We start from the raw sequence: 10,557 nt of genomic DNA, 5'->3' as shown, positions 1-10,557 counted from the left end.
CGATGCAATCTTTTTTCTATTAGGAAAATTAAACATTGTCAATGAGCTAAATAACCAAAAATATGAAATGGTTAAATCAAAGCCTCTCTTCCTCCTTTAGTTGGTGGGAATTATTGTGTGTTTAAGAACAGAGAAGTGACACAATGAGGCCTTAGAAAAGTCCTGAGGCATCAGTGTGCCAAGCAGAGAGCCATCTGCACAGACGTAGAATGGCAAAAACCCGATCTGGGGCTCTAAGCCATCTGTAGGCAGTTATTCCCAGACAATTCAGGAAATGACTGGGGCTTGGTCCTGGACAAACTAATGAATTTTCTCATGACTTTTATTACAAGTGACTTAGATGCCAGGGGGAAAGGAATAAGGAATACCTTTTTTTTTTTTCTTGAGTACCTACCTCTTACCAAGCACCACACCAAGCACCTGCCTAGCATTAGCTGACAATTGACTTAATCCCCCCAACAACTCCACGAAGTAGATATCACTATCCCCATTTCAAAGATGAGCTCTGCCCCAGGGAAGTTAAATCACTTGTGGAAATTCCCCCAGCTAAAAGGAGAAGAGCTCAGTATTTAAACTCAAGTCTTCCAACTTCAAACCCCTGCTCTAGACTTTACCGACAGCAAAGAAAGTTTTAAAGGAGGTTTTTTTGTTTTTTTGTTTTGCGGTACGCGGGCCTCTCACTGTTGTGGCCTCTCCCGTTATGGAGCACAGGCTCCGGACGCGCAGGCTCAGCGGCCATGGCTCACGGGCCCAGCCGCTCTGCGGCATGTGGGATCTTCCCGGACCGGGGCACGAACCCGTGTCCCCTGCACTGGCAGGCGGACTCTCAACCACTGCACCACCAGGGAAGCCCTAAAGGAGGTTTTAAATGGGCAGCTGCGACCTTAGCCATGGGCAAGAGCACCAGGCTCAGACTGAGTATAGAAGCTGGGCTTGAAAAGGAAAATACATTTTTCCCTTAAGTTCTACTCCTAATGGCTCTCCACTGCCCAGGTTTAGCTTATTTTCCTATGAGGAAGGTTTAGTAAAAAGCCTTTTCCTGTGAGAGCATTGTCTCCCCGAGCCCCTATAGTCCACAGGGACCAGCCTTAAGCTTTATATGATGGAGAGTTTTTCCTGCTTTCCCCTCCAAGTCTCCCCGCGATCTACCTCCCTTTTCTAGTGTAGAGGAAAGCCTTCTTTATTCCCTGTCTATTTAGAGATGTCCTCCAGCACTAGAAAGTCGTAGCATTTTTATAAGCCACACAAACAACAATGTATCACCTCAATTCCCAGCTACTGTGCCGTTTTGGGGTCTTCTGGATGGCAGCAGGTTGGAGCACACTCAGCTAGTTTGCCCTTATTAAACTGTGAAGGTCACTTCTCTGCCAGGATTCATAAACGGTGAGCCCTCGCTTCCCCTCCACAAATGTGTCTCTTCCAGAGCCTTCTGCAATTATGGCTCATTTCCCTAGGTTTCATATGGCAGGCATCTGAACAGAATTAAAAGCATACGCACGTGCAAAAATAATCCGCTTCCCAAGATAGTAAATGCTGAGTTCTATATTAGAACACGCTGGGAGCGCTGACTGGCTAGGGCATGATTAACCTAATAGGCTTAAAGTTCCACTTGCCATGCACATCTGTCAGGACACGAGCAAAATGCAATCCGGTAATCCACGGGACTGAAGTCCTCGAGAACTGCCCCATTGCTCACCAGCAGCAGAGGGTTCAAAACTTAGAACAACACCAGAACGGCGGCAGCATCACTACCTCTACACGATGGGGCCAAGGAAGTAAAGAAAGCCGGTTCCAAGTTTAGGACATTGCACCTTGGACTTCAAAGGATTCTGGCTTGGAAACTGCCTGGATGGACTAGTAAGACTGCCTTTTGTTCCTGTTTTGAATACAATTCTCTGAAAATTGTGAGGGTTGCAGATGGGAGATGACTACAGGCTGACATCATGGGATGTACACCTTCCCACAGTGATATTGTTAACAGCGTTGCTAAGAGTGGCATCCAGTTTTTTAAAAAGCCCAAAGCAACTCTGCCAGGATGTCAGGGGCCCAGAGAAAGATGTTCCATCCCTTTGCTGGTTCAAAACTCCACCTGCTATGACTCTGGAGGGGGCTCGTCCCAGGAACAGAGGCCAGAAGAGCAGCAAAGTCCCAGGTGGATCCAATCCGTGGCTGAAAGTCTTTGTCAGCTCACCAGAGATCCCACTTTGGGCAAAAGGAAAGATATGGAAGGACTGATCCCAGAAACCAAAACCTCCCCATCCCAGCTGAACAAATCACAAAGCTACGTGGCTACAGACGTTCCATTCAAGAGACAGAGTTCCCACGGATCACAAGGGGCGGCCTTTTCTGGGGAAGAGAGTGAGGAAAGCAATACCCAGGAGACTTCCAAATGGGGAAAGAGGCCAAAATGTCACAGGTCGAGCAAACAGGGCCATGACTGCCAAACCATCCTTCCTGCCCACGAGTCTGAAGACAAAGTAGACTTCCCTGAGCCCCTGGTGAAGGCCCACCAGCGTGCTTACACCTATCTGCACACCTGCCTCTCCAAATACGAAGCAGTTATGAGCATCACCCATTGCGCCACGCAGACCCAGGAGCTGCTGCAGCCCATGGTCGGCTTCCTGTTGCTGTGTTTTGATGAGGTCAACCAGCTCTTAGGGGAAATCTCCAAGGATGGAGAAGAGCTCCTCCAGGAAGTTAAGGAGGATCTGGCTTGGCCTTTGAAGAAAAGAGAGCCCCAGGAGCAGCCAGATCTCTTGCAGCAGCTTCTGCAGTACACGGTTAGCAAGCTGCAGGCGCTCAGCGGCACGGTGGCCTCGCTCTCTGACAGCCTCCTGGAGGGCTCCGGCCGCTACTTCCACGGCGCCGCGGGCCACCTGGGAAACAAGCTGTGCAAGAAGAAGGGTGCGGATGAGCACCTCCTCAGGGTTCTGGGGCACCTGGAGAGCTTAGCGAGTGGCCACGGTGACCCTGAAGTGCAGGGCCTACCCTTGTGCTCTGAGGACAGTGGCATCGGTGCTGACAATGAGTGTGTGCAGCTGGCAGACAAACTGGGCAAGCGAGCCAGCTGGGACTTCGTGCTGGAGCCTGCAGAGTGGAGGCCAGCGATTCCACCCACAGTGGAGGCCAAGCTGTCCAGACATACCTGGCAGCAAAGCCCATTCTGGATGGGTTCAGCCAGACCCCAGGACTGCCCGCTCTCCAGGCCTCTTACAGCAAAGGTTCAGCCAGCAGTGCAGGGTGGATCGGGGAGCCCCTGGCCCTCCAGCACAGGCCCAGAAAATACTGCCTCCAGGCCTTGGGGGCTGGGCCAAAGCGCTCCGTGTGATTCCCCTGGGATCAGGATCTCCAGGGAAGCACACTTTCCTAAAGGCTCCAGGTTGATGGACACTCCGCCCCTCAGTGAATGTGAGGACAGCAGCCCAGAGGCGGAGGAAGACAAAGAGAGCTGCCTGAGTCCGCGTGCGGGGCAGGGAAGCGCTTCCCATGCGAGGCCTCGGTCTTCACCTGCCGGTGGTGCCGAAAGCCTATTTCAACCACACCCCCGGAGGCTTAGGAGCCCCCAGGACGAGGAAATGATTCTGAAGATGAAGGAAGCAATCAGTGAAAGGATCAAGTTTGTCCCCCTGCCCTCTGAGCACCAGGAATGGATCGAGGAAGAGGAGAGAACCATGGTGGCCCCAAGACCGAACACGGCCAGCGACAGCAGGAAGGCCCCCTCAAGGCAGAGGAGGTCCCAATCTGAGGGCTGTCTGAAGAGCCACGTGGAGGACCCCACGCTCCAGGAGCTGCGGAGGGTCCAGAGAGACCTCAGCCAGAGGCTGGAGGCGCTTTGCACCCAGGACACCCGACGGCAGGGGCACAGCCAGAAGCAGGTTCTGCAGCCCAGGGCAACAGCGCTGAGGCCTGACCACTACTGCAAGGTCACCCCAAGCAGCACCATCAGCAAGTTGAAGGCGTCCCTCACCAAGAACTTCAGCATTTTGCCAAGTCAGAGCACCTTGCAGAAATGCTGTCCCCACCCTGAGGGAGAACAGCCCTGGCAGGGGAAAGCTGAGGGGCTTCCAAACGTCATGCCATCAGGTGAGAGGGCCAGTGAGGCTCCCAGGGCCCGGGACTGGAACATCAAGAGCTGTCCTACCAGAACATCGGTCAAGAAACTCATTGAAACTTTCAGTCCCACCGAGGGTCTAAGGACACTGGGGGATTCCAAGGACTCTGGGCCGAGCCCCTGCCCCAGGAAGTGGGGGGTCCCCACCATGCCTCCCAGGTTCCCCATTTACAGGGGACTTGCCCCTTTGTATCCAAAGCCTCGAATTTCTCCAGAAGCAGGTGGAGAATCTCTCAGGATGGGCCCAGGCTGGAGGCCCTTTGCTCCCGCCTTTCCCCCTCTGCTCATAGCAGAAGCGTCCAAGAGTGAGGACCTCAACTGTGAAACAGAGGAGAACCCAGAGCATCTCCCTCCACCGCCTCTGGAAATCCTGATGGACAAATCATTCACTTCCCTGGAGCCCCCAGAAAACAGCGATCTAGCAGAGAGCTCCCTTGAAGGGACCCACGTGCCAGGGCTGGGAGGGGCCGGCCCCGCCCGGAGAACGTGGGCTTCCCCAAAGCTAAGAGCCGCCATGAGCCCCTCTGACCTGCTGCCCAGCAAAAGCACGGCCACCCTCGCCAGTGCCCGCAGCACAGAACCAGGGAGAAGCAAGAGCGGCTGCAATCCCGGAAAGCTCGCCTTGGACCTCAGTCACCCACCAGCAGCCAGCGGGAACCCAGAGGTGCAGGGCAGCAGGGTTCAGAGTCAGGCACGAGCGGACAGGGCCACAGGCCTCTCCAAGCATCCCCGGAAGGTCATCCACGGGCACCACTCCAGCCACACATCCGGGCAGGACAGGACCTCGGAACCCAGCCTGGCCAGGCCAATGAGAGGGCCACATTCTCCCGAGGCCCCAAGGCAGAACCAAGACAGAAGCCCCGTGCTGGTCAGGAAGGCCTCTCCCACGAGGGCACACTGGACACCCAGAGTGGACAAGAGGCACCCAAGCGTGCCCTCCACTCACAGACCTGCCCAGCCAAGTGTGCCCTGTGTGCACAGGTCCCCCAGCCCACCGCTCAGCCCTCCAGCGAGCCCCAGGATGCTAAGCCCCCCAACAGTGAAGAAACGAGCCTCCCCTCCCCTGCAGCACAAACTGTCCACCCCTCCCTTGGCAAGCCCACCCGCTCGGCACAAGGTCTCCAGCCCCCCTGCCCAGTGCACAGAAGCCAGTTCCCCTGCCTCTGGCCCCTCCCCATCTCCCCCAGCGTCTCCCAGTCAGGGGCCCAAGGAAACAAGAGATTCTGAAGACAGTCGGGCAGCCACGGCCAAAGCATCTGGGAACACATGTTCCATCTTCTGTCCAGCCACCTCCTCTCTGTTCGAAGCTAAGTCACCATTCTCAACAGTACCCCAACTCACCCCACCATCACTGCCACCTGAAGCTGGAGGTCCTTGTGGGACCCCCACAGGATGCTGGAGGAGCAGCTCAGGGCCACGACTGAGGGCGGACTCACAGCGAGGGACGGCCCTGTGTGCCCTCAACCCTCAGCCTTTCATCAGAAGGACAGCTTCTGACTGCCAGCCGGGCATCCGCCTTCACCTGCCTGTCCCGGGCACCACCAGCGACGCTTATGAATCCCAGCTTGGCCAGAGCAGGTAAGGAGAGTCCTCGGGCCACAGCCCTGCAGTTATTGGGATAGAGCTGATATGCCCTTAGGCTCATCTGGGTCAGTAGTTTTCAAACTGTGCTCCCAGAGAAGAGCAGCTGGGAGAGGGGTCTAGGAATGTCCTATCTCCCAGTCCCCCATGCTTAAGCAACCGTCTTTCATCTGTTACACACTTCAGGTTCCCGAGAAAGATTTAATTGCAAGGGGCTCTGCTGTACTAAAGATAAAGTTTAAAAAAAAAATTTAAAAAAAAAAGTTTAAAACAATCAGGTTGGTGCAACCACATGTGCCCCTTATTTTACACTTGGGGAAACTGAGGTGAAGTGACTTGACCCCCAAAGTTGAGTCATTGTCACCTGTCTGGAGCCAGCAGCCTGATTTCTGTCTTTCCTGGTTTACGGCAATAGCCCAGCATCTTAGTGGGAGGTGCTCAAATTTTTGGTCCCAGGACTTCTTTAAGCTCTTCAAAATCGAGACCCCCAAGGAGCCTTTGCCTATGTGCATTGCATCTATCGCTTTTTACTGCGCTACAAATTAAAATTGAGAGATGTTTAAAATATTTATTAATTGAAAAAACGACCCCATTCTATGTTAACATAAACTATATCCTAATGAAAAGTAACTATATTTTCCACAATAACAAAAAAATTGAGCGAAAGAAGTGGCACTGTCTTATAGTTTTACAAACCTCTTTAGGGTGTGGGCTTCACAGACAGACACTTGGATTCTCAGACCTTTGTCCACAGTCAATCTGTTGTGATATCACACATCATGTAGTCTGGAAAACTCCACTCTACATTCCTGAAAGAATAAGTGAAAAGGGCACATAACATCTTACTATTATTATGAAAATAGTTTTGACCACGTGGACACAACCCCCCCCGCCCCCCCCCCCCGCCCCTGAAAGGATCTGGGAGGCACCCAGGGGACACACCTTAACAAACAGCGGGTCCTGGAGGTATTGAATATAAAAGTCTGGCTTCCCCATACTCCTGAGGACCTGCCCCCACTTCTGCAATCCAGCCTCATCTCCATCTCCCCTTTCAGAGGAGTGTAGAGCAAGAACAAGACTCTCGGGCTTCCCTGGTGGCGCAGTGGTTGAGAGTCCGCCTGCCGATGCAGGGGACGCGGGTTCGTGCCCCGGTCCGGGAAGATCCCACATGCCGCGGAGCAGCTGGGCCCATGAGCCATGGCCGCTGAGCCTGCGCGTCCGGAGCCTGTGCTCCGCAATGGGAGGGGCCACAACAGTGAGAGGCCCGCGTACCGCAAAAAAAAAAAAAAAAGAAAAAAAGAACAAGACTCTCCATGAGCACTGAGCACCAGAACCCAGGCGGAAGGGCTGCCATGCCTGCCCTGGGCCGGCTGAGGTCTAATCGTGCCTTTCTCATGAGGGGCAGCTGACTTGCATGTCCTTGGCGCAGCCCCGCAGACAGGTCTGGGCATGCAGCTACAAGGGGGCGTGACTCAGAGTATAGCCATTGCCTGGGAGTTGAAAGGACTTGAATGGTGGTGTGATTATTTTTCAGAGTTTATGGGGACACGCATCTTTTCCCAAATTGTAGCATGGGGAGAAAAATGTAAATCTGAGGTCGTTTAAAGAGGGACTCTTATCAATGTGTCTTGATATCATATCAGACAAAGCTCAACCCACAGCAGTCCTTGCTATCTTTGCATTGCCCACAGTTGTGTAAATGAGAAGTTAATTTCTGCCAGAGCGATATGTGTTACAGCCTTCACAGTCTGTCCTGGCATAAATGGTAGTTTTTCGCAAAGTACTAGGCAGTCAATTTTAAATAAAGATATTATCTCAGGAAAGTTGTGTATGATTATAGTTATAAAAACTTCCCCAGCCACTTGAAAGAAATGAAATATTGATTATTTTTGCAAGAATCTTAATGTAACGTTGCTCTTTTCTTAAATCTAAAATGAACTTCCTACAGCACAGTGCCTTTCATCTGAGAACCTCTATAAATGTTATTGCATTATTCCTCACACTAGCCAGTTATTCAGTTATTAGATTTCTAAAACTGTGCCCTTCAGGAGAAGAGCTTGAGAGAACAAGAACAATAAAATGGCATTAATTAAAAACACTAACATTTTAAAACAGCAGGAGCAATAATAAAGCAACATAAAATTGTTCAAGGAGAAAATATTGCCATTCTTCCAGGTTTCTCCTCGGAATAGGGCGGCCTTAAAGGTTGTTTTATGTCCTGAATCTCAATATTCAGAGAGATGAGGTGGGATGGGGAGTAACTGTAGCTTTAAAGAGGGAGGAGGATTCATAAAGAGGAGCCTTCCCAAGGTCACGTGGAAGGTCACAGAATGACTCACAGCCGTTCCCGTATCTCCTGGTCAGACCACACGTCTAAGCTGCTCCAGACTGTGAAAATGTGAGCACGTGATGAATGTGATGGGAAACTGCCTATTCCCCAGACACACACCCCACTCCCCACTCAGTCCTGTAAAACTGGCGTCTGGGAGCAGAAGTGCACCAGCTGTAAGAGGAGGGCTTTTGCGGCTCTGGAGATGACAAGCATTTTTTTCTACCCTCCTGCGTATGGGAAACAATGCCAGGGAACTGAGCATGATTCCCCCGAGATCATGCAACAAGACAACAAGCCAGTGCCCGAGAGCCAGAAACTCCTACAGGCTGTTTCCCCAAGCAGGGACTTGCAGGGACAGCCCTACCCATTGTATCTCGCCGCCGAGGCAGGCTTGCAGGATGCACTGGCCTGTGTGTGGTGTTGACCCCCTGCAGGTCATCCCGTGCAGCTTTTTTAGAAAAACTGATGGTGTTGATATCTTCCCCATCTTGGGGCCCGGGGATTGGGCACAGTCCTTGAGGCTTCCCCAGGAAGCTCTGTTACTGAGCTTCAACTGTTATTTACGTGTTGAATGCCCAGGTGAAGGCACCTGTCTCTATCCAGGTCTCAGTGTGCCCAGACTTGCTCCACTAAATGCGGTGCTTTTAATTTTGCCAGGACTGGACCAGCCAGTCAGGGTCTCTCTGCAGCCCCCTGACCCCGTTTCCTGGAGACCTGGGCTGCCTGGCTCCCCAGCAGGTCTGGGAACAGGTGGAAACACGGCCATATGGCAACCAAAACAGTCGACCTCCTGGCCTGAGCCTCACACATATGTGGGACCTGGTTGGGGGTGGGGAAGACACAGTTCAAGAACCAAACCCTGCGTCACACGTCAGCGTCAGCCTCCACTGACACTGCGTGCCACGGCCTGTCCTCTGCTCCAGTCTGGGAGCAGCAAAGTGTCATGCCCCCACCCCTGCTCAAAAGGGGCGCAGGAAGAAGAAAAAATAAGGTGGGAGCTGTGGCCCACAAATCGCTGGGTCCTGCAGGGACTTATGATGGGGCCGGAGGCTGACATAGATAAGACTGGCTCTAAGGAACAGGGTGGGTTCCTCACTGCCTGAAAATCACGTATGACGGCCCGTGTCAGTGCCCACCCCACCTCCCCCCACCATTCCTGCCACCCTGATCTTGTTAGGATCCAAACTCAAACTTGTCCTCCACTGGTTGGACGTCCCACGTAAGCGTAACCACGCAGAGCCGAGCACACTCATAATACAGTCGAGAAGGTGCCGTCACGGGCAGAGAGAAGGGCTTCTGGTCTGTGCATGTGCGGAGCTGGGGCCAGTCCTGGTCCTCAGGTGACTGATGGAGAGGCTCCGAGCCTCAGGTGCCCACCTGTCATATGACAGGGTGGTCCCTCAGGTCCCTTGCTGGCGCGACTTCCTAGTCCTACTACAAAACAGCACCAGTGACAGCCGACAATTTAGTGAGCACCTATCATATGCTGGTTAGTGTGCGGAGAGTTTTCCAGGCGTCATCCAATATTGATAACTTTGAGTGTCCTGTGAGATGGGTATTATTACTATCTCCCTTTCACAAAGCAGGAAACTGAGAATCAGCAAGATCAATCAACATGCTATAGGTCACACAGCTAGTAAGTGGAAGGGCCAGGACTCGAACCCAGACAGCCAACTCCACCCTCCACGTGGTCTTTGTCAGGCTAGCCTGGCTGCCCGTAGCCAGTGTGGCTTTCCGAGCTGGTCCCCCATCTGGCCTAGGCCTGATCTGTGCTGGTGACCACCCTCCATTCTGTGCTCCCAGAGCACATTGGGTGTCCCTCTCTGTTCACAGCCCCTCTCACTGTGGCACTCAGCAGCTGGGAAGCTCTATTCTAGCCAAATGCCAGGTCTGAGCCAAGCAGTTTTCATTTTATTCCATTCAGGAAAAGGGTGGCAGCTGAGCAAAGCAGGGTTTTTTTTGCTGTTATTGTTGGTGTTATTTTTGATTCAACTAGCTAAGCCTAGCTCTTTATTAAATAAGAAGTGCTCTTAAAACAAAAACAAAATAAAGGCCTGGCTTCCGAGTTCCTGAGGGAGACGCTTTGTTCACAGCAGCAGGATCTGGGCATCCCAAGAGAGAACAGGACTCAGCCTGTCCTCTGAAACGCCAGGAGCTTGGCTCTCAAGGTGCCAGCAGACACCCACAAGGACAGCACCAGCAGGCAAAGCTGATATGGAAAGGCAGAGGCCTGGCACCAAGAGTCCACCAGGTCTGTGGGTGATACAGACGGGAGGGCTTGAGAGAGACAGAATGGAGATGGGGCGGGGCCAGAGGAACGAGGAGGGTTTGATTGGCACCTGTGCTTTCTCTCTGCAGCAGCGAGGAGAGCCCCAAGGACACAGAGCCATGGAACAGTCCCTGTGCCCCAGAACCGAAGGGCGGCAGCAGGGGTGCACCGCCCCCAGAGCTCTGCGTGCTGGGCCACGGGCTGCAGCGGGAGGCCAGCGCCAGCCATGCCCAGGGCAAGCGCCAACAGAAGGAAGTGGCCTGA

The 10,557-nt window shown here is 53.1% G+C and overlaps 1 protein-coding gene across 1 annotated transcript; it reads left to right on the top strand.

Annotated features, from left to right (window-relative positions):
• Positions 1-1,943: 1,943 nt before the first annotated feature.
• PCARE (photoreceptor cilium actin regulator) lies at positions 1,944-10,557 on the top strand (the record flags this gene model as incomplete). The annotated part of the gene is made up of 2 exons (XM_082851278.1): positions 1,944-5,689; positions 10,383-10,557. The coding sequence occupies 2 exons, from the start codon at positions 1,944-1,946 to the stop codon at positions 10,555-10,557; spliced, it is 3,921 nt and encodes a 1,306-aa protein (XP_082707404.1).

Source organism: Leucopleurus acutus (assembly GCF_964270905.1).
Source record: "Leucopleurus acutus genome assembly, chromosome: 12".
In the NCBI taxonomy this organism is placed as follows: Eukaryota; Metazoa; Chordata; class Mammalia; order Artiodactyla; family Delphinidae; genus Leucopleurus; species Leucopleurus acutus.
The sequence above is the reverse complement of the archived record's forward strand: the minus strand, read 5'-3'. Positions and strand labels throughout refer to the sequence as shown.